General features: G+C 42.0%; 1 protein-coding gene across 3 annotated transcripts in view; it reads right to left on the bottom strand.

Moving 5' to 3' along the window:
• The window catches only part of LOC311263550 (cGMP-inhibited 3',5'-cyclic phosphodiesterase 3A-like), an 80,054-nt gene that overhangs the window by 32,056 nt on the left and 30,268 nt on the right, over nucleotides 1-17,730 (bottom strand). For 2 of the 3 annotated variants that reach the window (XM_084363703.1, XM_084363704.1), the window contains exon 2: nucleotides 6,985-7,035. The exons of the other annotated variant lie outside the window; for it this stretch is intronic. In XM_084363703.1, coding sequence (XP_084219829.1) covers nucleotides 6,985-7,035 — 51 coding nt within the window. The remainder of the gene's footprint in view (nucleotides 1-6,984; nucleotides 7,036-17,730) is intronic. 3 annotated transcript variants of the gene reach the window in all.

The following is a 17,730-nucleotide window of genomic DNA, read 5'->3' as shown; positions in this document are numbered from 1 at the left end:
TAATCTTCCAACAATCTGCAACCTAAAACTTAAGAATCATCAATAGACATCCTGTAACAGATCAAATTGCGAGTAAGTTACATAATATCACAAGGTTATATAAGCATTTCCTGTCAGGTTAGATGATCACTTTCATTCATCAGCCATGGCCACCTCTGTAGCAGCAGGCTTCACTTTCGAAGAGGATATATCTCAGACGAGCCCCACATTGTGACCTCTGCTTGGGAAAAAGCACAGAGTATTACAGAAAAAAGCTATTGGACAGATGTTATGATTGAGCGTTTCAAAATTCTTAATATTTTTGTGAAAGTACCGTGGCTGGCGTAGACGTTCTTACCTTGGACACATCTGCAGTGTTTGTAAATTCCATTAAAAGCAGTGATTAAAGTCATATTTTAACCTTCCAGTCAGGCTGTATATGTCTTGTATGACTTATTTCTAAACAATTCCCTAAGCATACATGCTCTTTTTACTGCTGCCCGACATCACATTAATAGTAACACACATTCACATCTGGGAGCTGTCAACAACCGTCTGTCACTAGCTCACACTTAGCTCTGTAGAGACTTTTCTGAGAAATACACCCTTCAGAATTAGTGAGGGATCCAGCACCTCAGAGAGTTGTGTGAATACAGGAGTTACTACTCTAAATTACAGAGCAACAAGAGAAATGTCACCTCTCTGATCACCCAAACAACAGCTTCCTTAGTTTGAAAATGACTCATCATTCCTGTGTTTCCAAGGGAGATGGATCAGTCTTTCTTTTTAAAGGCAACGTACACACACACGCACACACACGGTGGCCATGAAAACTGCAGCAGGCCTGCTTGTTGGAAAAGTGACAAACTGACAAACCCTCATCTGGTTAATTCATTGGCACAGTGAATGAGATGACTGAGAGATTTGAGAAAACAGAAAGAAAGCTACAGACAAACAAGAGTTAGATAAAAAGATTGATACTATTCTCACATTTCTACACGTATGAAGCAATGACCAGCAGCTGGTTCGTTTAGCGTGAAGTGTGGAGACAGCGGGAAGTAGCTAGACTGGCTGTGGCAAGGTGCCATGCCATTATTCCGTAACCGTGATAGTCCGATAAATATCCTATCGGACCGAAAAGCCCCTTTGTCTGATAGTCTGTTACCCTGAGAACAAACGGCCACACTGTCCCTGCAGCTGTCAGTTCAGTGGTTAAGAGTTTTGTCTATGGTGCTGAATCATATGGGTTTTGCCCCTGATAGGGGTGAATCTTTCAGTACTTAAACCCAATGACATACCCTTACCCTGACTCGACACTAATATATTACAGGCGAAGAACTCCAGGGAGGGTGTGTAATGAGACATCAGGGTTTCTGAGTAATTGACCGTTGGAACAAAGGCCAGTCCTTCACTCCAGAGGCAACAAAAACTACCTACCACCAGTCTAAAGCTCACAGATTATATCTTGTTTCTTTTACATAGTGCTAGGTTAGGCTAAAATAGCTAGCCTACAGCTAGCCGTAGAATAACTCAAGGTTATTTTTTACATTGCAGATCTAACAACGGTTTTGAAAAAAGGAAACTGGGGTACTCTTTACAGCCTTGTGGTTGTGTGCGTTTGCGCACCAGTCAAGTTACTATTCCTGAGCTGTGGTGTTGAATAAAGGCCAGAACATTTTTTGACCTTTTGGGTATAAAATGTCATAATTTCATCATTTTATCCCATTATTCATTTGTGTACGTTTTTAAATATATATATGTGTTTGTGAGGTCACGGTGACCTTAACCTTTGACCTTTTGCCACCGAAATCTAAGCAGTTCACCCTTGAGTCCAAGTGGACATTTGTGCCAAATTTCAAGATATTCCCTCAAAGCGATACACTAAACTATTGCTTTAAATAAATGAAGCAGTCATACAACATGTTGCTCGTTGGCCTGAGGACTGGTGCTCTCAGGGAACGACGAGTAAAGACTGCAAATGCACAGCAGTAAGATACTCAAGGGCACCTTAACAGGCGGGTCATTTGGAGCGATGTTTATTCAATTTTTAATACTGACAGCCCTCTGTGCCACTGTAGTGACCTTGTGCTATCCAAGAAGTCATTTTTTGGAGCTTGTGGATTCCTTTACTGTTTTCAGCTTTTTGGTATTTTTGTGTCTGGCCAATCTTTCTGCATTTAACTGGCAAGAGACACGCTGCCTTTAAAGGGAGGAAATTTCCTGATTTGACTGATGCCAGCCCTTGACACACCCACTGATCCCTCTAATCCAGGCCCCTGTGCCAGCAGCCCAGTCACAAAATTACCACAAATCTGTGTGATATTTGGTCACAAGCCCCCAGCTTTTGTCGACATCCTACATTTGATAAAACTGACTACCAGCATCAATAAACAGTCTTTATGACTCCTCGCCGAGCCAAGCTGCATACTAAAGCCTGCATGGACGTTCTGTTATGACATTTTACAATGAATAACAACGATGTACATGATCAATGGTCTTAATTGCCTGTTTGGATCAGTACATCAATAGACATGCCATAGATTAACACCCGCGCAGCAGTTCATGTAAACCAAATGAAGGGCCAGTCAAAACAAACCAGCAATCACTAGAGAAGAGTGAAGAGCTGTTTGTCCACACAGCGTCTCTGCACTCAAGACCATACTTAGCTGCGTGTAGCTTTAGTTTCAGAAATGCGCACCAAAATGTATTTGCAAAAATTTGTGCTGATTTAATCTTGATATTGTTCAAGACGATGAAGAAACGTTTCATTAAAATGCCTCTCTTACTTTCTGTTTTTTGACGAATAACTATCTCAAACCAAACCATGCATGCATCCAAGATATTTTAACTTGTACCAATAAACTTCCGATCTGTGTTCGCACTAAACGTACATTTCTCATGTGAGACATTTCACAAACAACACCATCGACCGTTGCAACAACACTGAGCAGTGGAAACATGACTGTTGGTGTTCCTGCTGTGTCCACATGTTTTCTGCCAATAACTCTACAGAGGACAGACGGAGTGCATTTGATGCAACAAACAAAACGCCGATCCTTCTGTCTAATGATGATTATTAATGGGATACACAGACAGAGGTCACATTTTTGTAATTTCTGAGACGGTCCACTCCGTGCACTTTTAACCCCTCGCCTCCCTCGTCTAAACATACAGTCCTCTCAGCCTCCAGTAAAACGGCGGTGATATGTGGGCTTCTTAAATTGTGCAATGGTGAGAATATAATGTATCCCACAGGGGAGCTACAGACTGGACAAATGCCTCAAGGGCCAACTGAGGAAAGAACAGTATTTCATCCTCTTAGTAAACACACTTCTGGAGCTGAAACTAACAATTGCCTACTAACTGTTTAGTCTATAAAATTTTAAAACATTTGAGAAGTGTGAAAAATGCTCAACACAATTTCCCAGAGCCCACAGTGACGTCTTCAAACTGCTTCATTTGTCCAACCAACAGTCCAAAACTCTCCATTTGCTATCGCAAATGACAAAGAAAAGCAGCAAATCCTCACATTTAAAGGAAAAGTTCATCCAAAAATGCCATTTTAAAACAAGTCCCTATTTACATTAGTTGTTTGGGAGAAAGTTGCAACAATAATTTACTGTGAGGCACCAGAAATGTTTTTGTGGATCACTAAACCATACCCAACTTTTCTATCGCCATAGGGGTAAGCAGATAAGGACTGAATTTTCATTTCTTGGGTGAACTTATCCTTTAAGAAGCTGGAACCAACAAATGTTTGACATTTGTGCTTGAAAAATGACTGAAAAGATGAATGGATGTTCAAATTAGTTGGCAATTCATTTCCTTTTGATTGACTAACTGATTAATCAACTAATCGTTGCAGCCTCACTATCAGAATAATCTAAGCAACTCTGGCTCTTCATAAGATAAACACACTGTAGTGCTTATTTTGAAATTAACCCCTCACCCTAACCCTCACACTCCTAGAAATGCAGGAATGTGCTGAGCAAGAAGTTGAGGGATATATTAAAAAAATGATACTTAAGAGCGGCCATTATTTATTCTCACGTTGATTTAATTTACACAGAACCTTCAAAAAATCATTACCACGCAGCTTTATATTTCAGTGGCAGTGCAGTCAGTGTAATGGGCCTGATTACATCTGTCGAGATGGATTAGTCGAAGAGGAGCCTGGGAGATGCCGATGTTCTCTATTTAAAATAACAGAGCGGTGATACGGTGCGAATCACAGCAGAACAGTAACACAAAACTCCACAGAGACACTCCTCGCTCCCTGCCTCAGCTCCGACAGCCAAAACTACACCCAGCAGCACTTCCCACTTCCCCACCGCGACCCAACTCTCCTCACAACCTCCGTCAGCTCAGACCAAAGCCTTGCTGAGCCAGGTCCTCGGCTGCAGCCAGGATACAATTACACGCTATTACATATTTTATTAAAAGGGGGTGTGTTGGGGGGGATCAAAACAAAACAAAAAAGAATAACTGCCTCATTAAAGATTTACTGGGAAAGGTCAAGACAATTGACCCTGAACATGCAGCCATCTCATCTCCAAGGAGAGACTTGTTTTTCCTTCCACATATTTCAGGGTGTTTGATTCCAGTAAAGGAGCCAGCTAAGATAAAAAAAAAAAAAAAACAGAGATAGACACACAGACAGACTGGTAGAGAAGCATGAAATGCTGGCGTAAAGGACAGAGCAAACAAAAGGGATGCATGAGGTAAAACAGATGGCTTATGCCGGGCGATGAGCGAGCGAGGATTTACCACATCAGCGCTGCAGCGGGCGCAGTCGTGAGTCTTACTAACTGAATGGGCATACTATAAATAAAACCGAGTTAAAATGTCATTCTACTCCTCAGTTTCTCTCAGAGAAATGACACCAGCTCAGAGGTGTTTTACTGTTGCTTGCACATCATAAAAAGTAGGAGCTTGAAAATTGCTAATGCCTCCGTATCATTTGTGGCAGATCCAATTATTTCCCAGGCGGAGGACGGTCGAAAGAGTGTGTTTTCAGTCTCTGTCAGCCATAAATTTAGTCTTGCCACAGGACCCAATTTAATGAGAAAATACTCGACTAGCCTGCCATGATGGGACCAACCCGAGAAAGGCCAGCGACCTTTTTCGACTCTCAAACCCGCAGTTTAAGAGAGTCTGATCTCAAGTGTTTGAAGCGCTCACTGTGATTTTGAGAAATCTTCAAAATGACTGCAATGTCATGGCTTGTCTGCCTCACAGACCACTCTTCCAGCCTTTCTGTAATTTAGAATAACAGTCACAAGATCCGGGCCTACAAGCACCCTTTTCTCCGATAATCTCCGCGGGTAATGTTCCAAAACCAATGTGTTTTCAAGTCGAAAACAAATATTTAAATAGCTCTTTCCATACATAACTTCACTGTCAATTCCTAAGCTAAAACATCCACCGCAAGCTTTGGACGGGAAAAAAAAAAAAAGAAAAAAAAAAAAAAGACGTGGTTTGGAAAATGAGCCTGCTAATGTGTGCATGTTGGCGAATACGACACCGTGGAGATCAATCAAGCAGCGCTCTGGCCACTGGCTGAAGAGCGGGGTGTGTGATTTACACCCTCTACAAGGTGCCATGCACACCGTTGTGAAGCGCTACCGGCCTCTCTGAACCAACAGGAGAGCAGAGCCAAGGGAAAATAGCCACGAGATGGGAGAGGGATGCCAACATAAGCTTCAGCGTCTTACACGTCTTGTCAGTCTCTGGACTATTACAGGATTCCACTGACGAACGCGCAGCACCAATCCAAATAAAAAAAGACTGAACTGACCACTGAGTCTAAATGGCAGCTTAGGGAATGCATCAATCAAAAAATATGTGCTTGCCTACTAACCCCACATAACAAATTGATATGAGCCTTGGAGAAAATTTCAGAATGGTAACGTGCCATTAGAAAATTTCTGAGGGCATAATTCTGTACGGCTGATTTCAGGAACTGATACACCACCATGAGTCTTCACATCTCTAGGAAATCATATAGTGTGTAATTTGATTTCAGGCCCACTCATGCGCTGCAAAGTTATGATCACTATTCGCGAAAAATCCCCTAATGTTCCCCCGACCACAACTTTGAGTTCTTTCTACCCAAGCACACACTGTCAGCGCAAACGCATTGTCTATTCATTTCTAAAGGATATCCTCCTGATAGCAGCACATGCAGTGCACACATACTGTATATGGCCATGCCAACGCCAAGGGCATTGTTTGTTCTTTATGTACTCAGGAGTCCTGCCCTGTGGCTCCACTGCAGCCCGATACATCAATTCGCAAACATGCACACACTCTTTCAAAGATGGGAAAGGTAATCTGAAGGATGTGGCTGTGTGTGTCTGCCCTCCACAAGCTGTGCCCTCTGTGTCGTGTCCTTCTAGTTTCAATTCCCTGGCTTTTAATGGCTTGTGCAGAGCCTTACAGCCAAATCGCAGACCTGCGTCCTTTAGACTAACAGAGTACAACAAGGACTCTGGTGGGAAGTGACACCTCTGGACATGCTGTTTAACCACGGCTAAAATGAGCGGCTGAACAGGCCTGTTAGTGGTAGGATTTCTGCTATTTGCGTCATTTATAAGGTGTTTGTGTGTAGGCGAGTGACAGAAATCAGGAAGCTAGCGTGTGTGTTTTCCCGTCAGCTGTTTATAAGTATTCAGTGTGCCTGATGTGCAAAGCACACGGCACACGGCAATCGATTCCATTTATACGAAATATAAGAATTTTTTCACCATGCTTCTCCAAAAAATACATCAAAACGTGCAGAATGATCAGGAAGTTTGCTTTGACTTCTGGTAGGGATTCACAAAATCATTTTCACGAAAATACAACAAAACTACAACTATTACTGAAAGTACAGGCACTACAACTACTACTACTACTGAAACTAAAGCTACTACTACTACTACAACTATTATTACAGGTATTTAGTAGAAAATGTGTTCTTTGTGATGAGTGGTGTGTCTGTGATTTTCTCTGCACAGTGCTAACCTGTGATCCTCGGGAGCCTCTCTTGTGGTCCCAGTCTGAGCGGGGGAGCATCTGTGGGAAACAGAGACAGAGACACGTTCAAACCACAGTCCTGCACATCCTGTTTCTGTTAGCATCCCACAACTTGCCTCCTCACAAAGGCGACACCATAATGGAGATATACTGCGGGAAAAGAGGAGGAGCAGGAGTGGCGATGCAAAGAGTCGAGGACGTGTGGGGGGAATGGAAACGCTCATAAATGCAAAAATGGGTTTTGTCTATTTTTTTCACTTTCCATTAAGCGCAGACGTCTAATGCAATTTCACAGTCAGGTTTGGTTTACTTTAGCTCCAATTCACCGCCTAAGGGGCTGGTGGAGGCTGAGGATTTTTATGCTGTCTAATTACCAGCCACTGTGTCCTCCCACAGGCCTCGTAAACCCATTTTCCACTTTCTCGGGGAGTCACCGAATGCATCACTGCAGCTCTGTCACTGATTTTTGGTGAACACGCGTTGCAGGAGAGCCAAGTCAACATTTAACACCCCATCCTCCCTCCCTGCCTCTGTTAGAGCTTTCTGGCCCAGAACTGAGAAGCCCTGAGAAACCCAGCATGTCGCTGTGACAAATTGCTGCTGCACACACTGAGGCAAGGGGCTCAGAGTGAGAGCCAAACTGATAATTCAGGTGTAATTTACTGTGTCAGTGGAGGTCATTGAGTTGTGTCATGCTGTGAGTGAAAACACTGGGGAAACAGTGGGTTTCTGGACAGCAGTGTTGTCGTGTGGAGTGTTTTCCCACAGAGCTGCTTCGTTCTAAACAAATACAACAGTAAAGTTACTGTTCCTGTAAATATAAGGTTGTTCAGTGTGTACATTTATTACTTTTAAAAACACAGGTACATTGTACTGTATACTGAATTGAAGACTGAAGAATGTTGTTATTTTTTTCATTTACAGTACCTCTGGTGGTGTCTGACCATGCAGAGAGTTTTATGAGCTGAGGTTTTACGATATCTGGCTCTGATATTTCTTCCCCCGTTCCAATTCAATGGAGGTGAATGGAAAATGTGTTGCTTTAAGCACCAAAAAGTACATATGCAGATGTGTCTCAGCAGAAACAATGTCCTGAGTAATGTATAATCCTTCATAGAGACTAGTTCTTCAGGTGTTCTGATAAGAAAACATTTAAAAATAAAAAAAAATGGCATTTTCATACTCGAAAATACAGGTCTATTTTCCCTCTTTGTTTATAAAATCATTGATGTTAAACCTTTAAGTCTGTCAAATAGAGCTGTAATGAGTAGTCGATTAATTGTTAGGTCAATCAACACAAAATTTAATAATGGGGTGTCACAATACTGTAAGTACACAGTGAACAAAGTTAAATACACAATTGATTGCATTTATTTTTTTCAGGTTTTTTTAAAAAGATATCGGGGATAATATCGTTATCGTGAATTCGTAATTGAGTAGTGAAAATCTGATAATGTGACAGCCTTATTTGATAATCAGTTAATCGTTTAGTTAATTTTTTCAAGAAAAAAGCAAAATATACTAGTTAAAGCTTCTAAAATGTGATAATTTTATGCTTTTGCTTGTCTTAGATGATAGTAAACTGAACATTTTTGGGTTTTGGACTCAATGAAACAATTTGAATACATCTCCTTGGAGATTATAAACGGAATTAAAACAACAACTTTTTATAGACAAAACGATGAATCAGTTAATCTAGAGAAGAATCAGCAGATTAACCGATAATGACAATAATAGTGAGTTGCAGCCTGAGTGTCAAATAGAGAGATGTTGATGTTGTCTGCTGATGCTCCCTATGTTTGCGATCCCTAAAAGCATTTTTAGTAAAGTTTTCTTTTATTCGGTGATCAGTTCAATAGAAACAAAAGAAATGAACAAACCAAAACAAATCTTGGGCACTTTTCAATATTAAATATTAACCAAAAAGCAACAAACTAAGCTTATATTTGAGGGAAAAAGTCCTTGGATATCATCATTTTTGACTGGCAGTTGCTGACATAAACAAAGAATCCCTCAGCTGTCATCCGACATGATTCAAATATTGCTAAAGTTTGAAAAATCCCAGCAGACTGACAGAAATCTGTGAAATGACCAAACTGTTCCAACTTTTGCAGAAAAGAAAGCTCTTTCATATACATTCTGATACATTTTAAGGCCTTAAGCTGTGCTGCAGATTAAGTTGGGAATCAAAGCAGATTGAAATCCTGTGTTTTGAATTTAGGTGAAGACTGTGTTTTCCTTTTGCTCATTAAATGTGCCATTTTAGCTGCAGGAGACACGGTCTGGCTTGTCAGCAGCTTTGTGGGAAGATTACTGTACACCTCATCCTTTGGTCAAGGCTCTGGCAACAATGGGTGACGCTCCACGGAACGTGGTGACCCTGACAATAAGCAAACAAGGTCGCCATCATAACAATCGCAAACAACACGATGCACGCCCATTCATTAAGTGCAACCGCTTTTCTACAGTTTGACATTTAGGAGGTTTTATTTTTTTTTTAAAAAAGCAATAGGAGGGGTTTGCCCTTTCTCAACGAGCATCTTCACTCTCTCATCCTCCATTTTCTTGGACTGCAGCTACGAAGAGCCTAGATTCTCTGATCCTTCACACGATAATATCTGTGAGTCACTTTAAAGCTCCATCAAGCGTGCACGAAGCTTCTCATGCATAAAAATAGCCATACTAAATGGAGAAGGACGTCAACAAGCAATCAGCTGTGTAAAAGGCTTTAGATTGATTAGATGTATTAGATATAAATGATTGTAAATGATAGTATCAGCCGGGCAGAGAGCTGTTTGTCTTATTCTTCACTGCTCTGACGGCGTGGCTTTTGCTTTTACAGTATAGGAGCCGGCAGCAGCTCCTCCGTGGTCACAGTCCTGCTCCATTAGAAGGTCCTAGTATCAGTGAGGCTCTCCAGGCGCACACACATAAACAGCCTTTCGACTTACGGTCTTATGTAACCCAACCTTTCATCTCCATGCTCTGACAGACAGACCCAGACTACACAGAAGTCTACATGCGCCCTTTGATGTGCCAAAACAAAAAAAAGCCACACAAAATCAAAGCCGGGCTTGAAACATTTCAGCGCGGCAGATCGCCTCGCGCACAGACTGACTTTACAGGCCGCAGCAGAGTTCATTTCCTCTGAGACTGGCTCAAACATTTTGATCAGCAAATACTAAACCACGCACAGGATGTAGTCTGGTGTTTGTTTTTGGTTTTTTTTTTACCAGAGGTGGAAAATCGGAAAACAAAACGTTGGTGTTGGCGCTTTCAAACTTCAAACCACATACACTAGAATAAACAAGAAATTGCTGAAGCACAAACATCATCAATGTTTCAAAGACAAACAAGAGTTAAAAAAAACAAAACAAAAAAAAGGACTAAAAAGTATTTATGTTTTCTTCCAGGTGAGTTTCATTTCTCCATGCACTCCACCGAGGCCCAAAAGCCCCCTTTAATACAATCAATTCTAATCCAGTATCAAATAAAACACATTTAAATCCGCTAGATCTGGATTTTTATTAGGATCTGCATCAAATTGTTCTAACTCAAAGATACCAGCCACCATCTGTCCCTTTATCCGGATAGCCACCGAAAGTTAATGGGGTCTATTCTGGACCAACCGGCCAACCAAGCAACAAACCAACCAACCAGCCACCAATCAAAAGAAAAAACAACCAACAAATGAAACATGAAAGATGCTCACTAGAATTATTTTTCTCAGTTGCCTCTCAGGGCTTCTGTACAAAACTACTCCAACTTTGGTAGAAAACATAACTAGACAATAACCTCACACAGGCTAAATATGTATATATCACTGCAATCAAAATGCACATGACATAACAAAGTGGTTATATATCTATAACAAACAATAATGAAAAAAAAGAAAAAACAAGAAAAAAACAAAAAGTCTTGTTCAAGCTTTATTACCTTGTTTTGTTTCAGCAGGATGGAGCAGAACAGTGTAAGATTATACTCAAAACATGTGACAGTTCACTGCCAATATTATGTCTGAAGAGGTAAAACCACACATGAATGATTTCTTAGATATCTCCTGGTTTTTCATGGATGCCCTCCAGGCAGCACAACGCAGCCCAAGCAGTAAAATTTCCAAATGGATTTGTTTTTGTCCTGAAGCTCCAGTGCACCCACTGGGAAAAATAACAACTTTGCAGAAGTTATGCCCTTTGTTTCACCCTCTGCAAGATTCATTATGCCGCCCCGTAACTCACAATAAGCCAGGACTAGCAGTGGCTTTCCATCACTTACAGCAATACTTGTGATTTATAAGCGACTGAAAGCAGTCCTCAGAAGGAAAAAATGCTTTGTGTCTTTGAAAGTGGAAGTCTTTCAATCACAGCACTGCAGCTACCAGAGTAACATGACACACTCAATAAGGTCTGAGGCATTTTTATGGGACTCTGGCTCCATTGTGAACGCATTCTGGACATTTACTCTACTTTCGTGATCCAGAGTGAATCTCTCAAGAAACAAATAAGATGATTGAATCAATAAATTGACTTTACACTGATCTCAGCACATGGTGTTGAGGTGGTAATCTGTTTGTTGAGCTGGTAACTGGTTTCTATCCATGCAGATAGTTTTGGTTTGGTTTTAAGACATCTGTTTGATTTCTGCTTCCACCCCAATACCATAGACACGAATGGAATTACATTTAAAAACTTGTCTTTCCAGGAACAATGTGGATAACCCACAAACCTCACTGTCAACAGTTTACTTTGGACCTATTTTCCACCTATGAAGCCTGAACACAGTGAGGTTTGGTGGAACATTCAGAGTCACATTGTTCCTGGAAAGAGATGTTGCTGTTGAATTTAGAAAGATTTGAACCAAAAACAAAATTCCATTCACTTTCGTTGTATCGGGATGGAGACATAAATCTCAACGTCAACGGATATCTTCCTGGCTGGATACGACGAGAAGTGAGTGAGGAAATACTTTTGTTTTGTGTGATTTGGATTAACTTGAAGGAGATAACTCTGAGTTAGCCAAACAGAGTGAGTGTTTACCACATGTTACATGTTTTTAGCTCTGTTGCTATGCTTGTTTATTACTGTGACGATATTCTGTGTTATGTTTCTTTGGTTTTTCATGTGATAGTATCATACATCATTGATTCAGTGCTTGGAAAGGTTACAACCCAATCGCCAGAACAAATGTTGGCAATGTACGTTTCTGCAAAACCACTGGTATGTTGAAACTTAACTTTTCTTTATATTGCAACATTTCTTTATGTTCAATTTGTAATTTTATCTCGTAACAGCACTGTGTTTATGCTGTGGTTAGGTTTAGGCAAAAATAAAACACTTCTTGTTTTGGTGTAAAACACCTGTCGCCACAATCACGGATGGAATTTGTCCCAAGGTCTTGACAAAAACACCCTTCTTTGCCTCTGCGAAACAGCTGTAGATGTCCCAAGGTCTCATTAAAAGCACCCGTTTTTGTCACCCTAAACACGGCCGGAGATTGTCCTGAGGTCTTGTTGAAAACAGCCAGTCTTGTCACCAAAAACACGGCTGGAGATGTCACAATGTCCCGTCAAAAATATCCAGTTTTGGCGCCACAAACACAGCTGGAAATGTTCCTTGTTGCCTGTAACAATTCGCTCCACCTCCAGACACTGAAGTTCGGTCATAAACGTGTAATGTGAGCATGATATGAGACGTTTTATTGAAATGTCAAAATGGTATGTAGCCTTTGACACGTACAAATGTGAATGTATCACAGTTCTAGATTTCAACCTCTTGGCATAAGACATCCTGTCTTCTACCGTCCAGCTCGATGACAGATTGTTTAGAAACATTTGTATGCTTCAAGGTAAATAATGGGACGGATACTCATAAGTAGATGATATGAAAATGTCAGCAATACAAAGAAAGCAGCCAGCCATAACATATCCACTGCCCTCTGCAAATGAGCCGCGCTCTCATGACTCAAAACAGTGCCAGCCGAGTAAACTCCCACCCTTCCTCTCACCCAGAGTGTTAAGAGGGCAGCAGTGTGGATGCCAGTATGCAGCCATGCCCTGTCCACCACCATGGCTCCAAGCCACAGCCCACAGCAAGCTGCTGTGCCTCTGAGGTGCTGGGTAAACACCACGGTGTCAAAGCACAAACAAACTAACTGGAATATGCTTTGACCTGCTCCCACCAATAACCAGTTGAGAACCACTTCCCTGTGGGTGTGAAGTGGTGGGAGCTGCAGCAGCAGCAGCAGTGGCAGCGGCGGCGGCAGCGGCACCCATAGTGCAGCTCGACTTTCACACCGATCGACCTGAAGCCTCGTAATTAGCCCGACCCACTGTCATCCGCTCACTACAGAGTACTTTTCTAAATCTGTCTGGAGAGAGAAGCGGAAACTGCCTTGTCCTAATATAGCTCAGTGCGATTTAACCGCTAGCAGTGTTTCTTAATCATTCATTCATGATCAGGCCTTCATTCTTCTTTCTCTGCCTCTCGCGTCCTATTTTGTCCCTCATTACTAGCTTCATGTGAGTGGAGTTGATGTGTGTCGACTCAGATATTCAGTAGCTGTGTTATCTTGTTAGCGCCCTGGATTTACTCTGACTCAAACTCGGTGTCCATTGAGGACACAGCAACCAAGAAATGCAGACTAGAGATCTTCTGTTTGGGGAAAAACAGAGATTGCTGATTTTACAGTATGGTTGGGTTAATTAAGGCAGTGTTGAAGGGCCAGGAGATCAGGCTGCAGGATTTCCAATCAGCTTGACCCAAGGGTTTTACGCACCACCTCTCGGTCTAATTAAACCCACTATTCTCGCGCTGAGAGTCGGGCCTGCACAGTCATGAGTTCACACATATGCCTATTTGCTAAGTGCACGCACACACATGCACTCGGGCTCACACCGGCTGCCTCCAGGTCTCCGAATTTCTCTCACTTATTCCTCCTTTGTTCTTTTATCACAGCTCTCTGTCAGAGATATTCTGACGTCTGCTGCGCTTGACTCAGACATCCCTGCGCTCAATTTCATTTCAGCCGACAAAAAAGAAGAAAGTAGGTCAGATTCTACTAAGTCTCTCTGTATGAAGGCTTCAGAAATGACAGCGGCTTATTCGTCAGGACACCATCAAGGCAACAATCAAAGATCCCTGTACTCACTTTCACGGTGATACAGCCACAGTAAACTCTGTGTTACTCATCACGGCCTTGAGAATGAGGTGTAATCTTGTTTTGCACCCCCAGGTGGAGGTATTCTCATGATTAGTGTCATATAGCTGTTTTCTCTTGGGCCCCTCTTTGGGAAGCTGTGTTTTTTTGTTTTATGATATTTCTTCAGGAATAATGGCATTTTACTGTATATTTACATGATTTTCTTCTGGGATAATGGAAGAATTATGCTGCGCCAGAAGCAAACGTAGTTTTACTTGGTATAAATGTTAAAATCTGCTTTAATTTCTAAGCTTCGAGCACAAAAAGCTATGATAATTGAACCCTGTGATCTACCTGGTGCTCTTTATTTCTACTCTGATGTGTAGAAAGATACAGACTTTCTTTAGGACTGTCAGATTTAGCATTACCTTTTGAATCTAACAGCCAATGACAGATAAAATAGATGGAAATGAGAAGTGGATGCGTGCCATCCTAATCTTCTATCTAATCAATGTATTTACTTTCTCACTAGTATTTTTCTCTCACATTTTCATTAATAAACTATCATCCTCCTCTGGAAATATCTTCATAAACTGTCCTTTGTTTTTATTGGACACGGGGCAAATAGAAGTGCTAAGAATTAATAGGGGTGTGTACTGTATACAGTAAAACTGCAGGAACAGAGTGTGGAAAGGCTCGGGTCCAGGCAGACACAAATTTCTGACCCAAACTGTCTGGCTCTTTGTCCCTGTGATTCCGAAAAACCTCGCCGCACCTTCTCCTCCGCCACATCCACCCTGAGCACGGCAGCCGTCCGCTGGGAGGACACTCATAAATCCTTCCCTGCCCGCCTGCTGAGGCGAGAGTATGGAGAGTCGTTCCTATTCACGCTGGCTAATGTTTTACAGGTTTTACCGTGGGGGTCAGTCATCGTGGGTCATTTGCGTCATCGCCGGAGGGAAGGGAACTATTGAGGTGGGCTGCCAAAGCGGTGGGGGCCGTGCGCTGCGAATGAGGAACACACTTGTGTGTATGCGAAGATTAGCACACGCACACCTAAAAGCTGTTTGGCATCCACACCCTCTCACATACTTTGTCTGCAAAGCAAACACACACAAACACACACTTAATGAACAAATCACACTTGCATGTGCATAAAAAAAAGGCTCACGTGCACAAATATGATCATATGATATATTTCACACACAAGCACTGCATCTGCACTCTGTTTACCCCTCCCCAACTCTTCACACTTTCTTACTAAGACTCTTCTAATTTCTGAAGTGTGACTAATGGGATTTATCGTCTTTACGTTTCCTGGGAGAGACTTAGCCTGATCCTAGAAGAAACCCAGTGTATGTCTTTGCTAGAGATAGATCTGTCAGCCTCCCAGGGCGAAAGCACAGGCCACAAGGATAACGTGGCCCAGAGAAAACCTCAATGGGAGTACCCCATATTCTGACCTCAAAAACTATCAAATGCGGCGGCATGAGAAGTGTCACAGACAAAGCGAAAATCTCTTCATTAAAAGCCTATATGGATAGTAGCAAAATATTCTTCAAGCCTCATCCATGTGGTTTCATGATTAAAAAGCATCACCTTTTATTTTTTTGTGATATTTTTTGCGTACACGCTTGTGAGCTCTGGCCGACTCCTTCACGAGCTGTCCGGTTCCCAGCTCCGCACATTCAGATGGGTGAAAAAGAGGGGATCTGGCCGAGTAGACCTGGCAGCCCGCCTCAAAACAGCATGCCAACGCCATTAGTGTATAATGGTCCAGTCAGGATTACTGCCGGGGCCTGGAGAGCTGAGAAGGGAACACAGTACTCACTTGTTTGTTTGTTTTACAAGCCTTTCGCTCTGTTCAGTCTGCAAGGTGCCAGTGGGCTTTGTGTGGTTTAATTCACAGTCGATTCGAACGATGCACAGTGTGTCAACAATAGCCGCTACTCTATGGCCACTTGGTTGGAAGAGTTATGTCAGAATAAATAGGCTCTGACACTGCAATTAATTTCATAAATCTGAGCTAACTTCCTCTGAAACACAGACATTAGGCTTGTGCTGTCACTCATTCTGTGGTCGATACATTTCCCCAAAGGTGACTAAACCTGCCTGTTAATTGGCTAATTAGACACACATCTAGTGTACAACTAATTCTCTACTTATGTGCTTTCTGTGTGTTACTGGCCTCGCTTCATGTTCATCAAATAAGATAGACAGCGCTGAGATAAAGAGTGCATTTCCCCATCATCCATCAACGCGGTGATTCAGCCCTTCAGTCTGCTTCAGCCGCTTGGGTATTTTCCAGCTGAGCTTTCATCACAAAATGGAAATGGTAATATTGATTTATATGTCTTCTTAAAGACTTTCTGTAGCGTTTACGAATTAAATTATGAAAGGCGAGGCGATCAGGAGTGCAGGCTGATAAAAAGGGTTTAGCCACATTTTTCCCTATTCTGTTTCCCACAGGACTTATTTAAGCAATGAAAAATGGAGAGATTTGTGCTAGTTTGGTGCACAGCGCAGGTCTCAGACAACAGGGCTGGGTGTTACAGTTCCACTGTAAAATGTTTTTATGAAACCATAAGTCTGACTGGGACAGGAGGCAATATTTCTTTTGGAGGAGTCGATCTACGTCAAGAGGGGTTTTCAAAGTTAATGAACAGTTGAATAACAAAACCATTTGGACCTGACCGTGACATGTGAACTGAAGCAAACACACTTTCACTCCTGGGGCCTCATTAATAAAAAATGTTCTAGGATTTATGCTCGAACTTAGTCTTAAGATCATTTCCAACGGTGTGCTTAAGTTTGATTCATAAAAGATGCCGAGCATAAAAAAAGGTTCTGAGAATCCCATTTGTAACTTAAACTTAAAGGAGACCTAATATGCTTTCTCATCCACGCCAATGGGAGCTCCTCTCTCCCACAGAAAACACTGCTCCTGAAGCACTTCGTCAGTGATTCGCCTTCAATTCGATGACTTTGTGACATCACACTACATCACCATGTCGCACATTTGCATAATATATGCCTATATTCACGGTAAAAATGAAGCTAACTGGTAGCTGAAAACAGGACAGAGCCGACCGTAGACACAGTAAGCCGTGCTGGCGCTGGCATATGTGAGCTGACCAATCAGAAGAAACTGGGTATTCAGGAGGAGGCCCTTAAAGAGACAGGAGCTAAAACATTAAGTATCAGACAGAGGGGGAAACTGAGGCATTTTTTGCGCATTAGAGCATGTAAAACTATTCTAGTAGTCAAACAAAATAAAATGATGAACCTGAAAATGAGCAAAAAAATGTGTCTCCTTTAAATCAACTTAAACTGACCACACCTGCCTTGCTATTCCACGCATATCATGCAGCACAACTAAGGGTTTAATCAGGAATAGAGATGAATCAAGAGAAAATGAAACTGAGATGGTGGACAAGATTGAAGCCAGGGACACATATTATTCACTGGACTGAATAGTGGGTTGAGAAACAAAGACAAACACGCAGCGTCAGAGTGTGTCGCCGCTGCACATTGTTCATAAAGTTCATGCAAAGTTAACCACAGGGTTGGGTGCATACTGTATGTGTCCTAAACTGC

The sequence above is a fragment of the Pagrus pagrus genome (assembly GCF_965226575.1).
Source record: "Pagrus pagrus genome assembly, chromosome: 10".
Classification (NCBI taxonomy): Eukaryota; Metazoa; Chordata; class Actinopteri; order Spariformes; family Sparidae; genus Pagrus; species Pagrus pagrus.
This window is presented reverse-complemented; position numbering and strand designations above follow the sequence as displayed.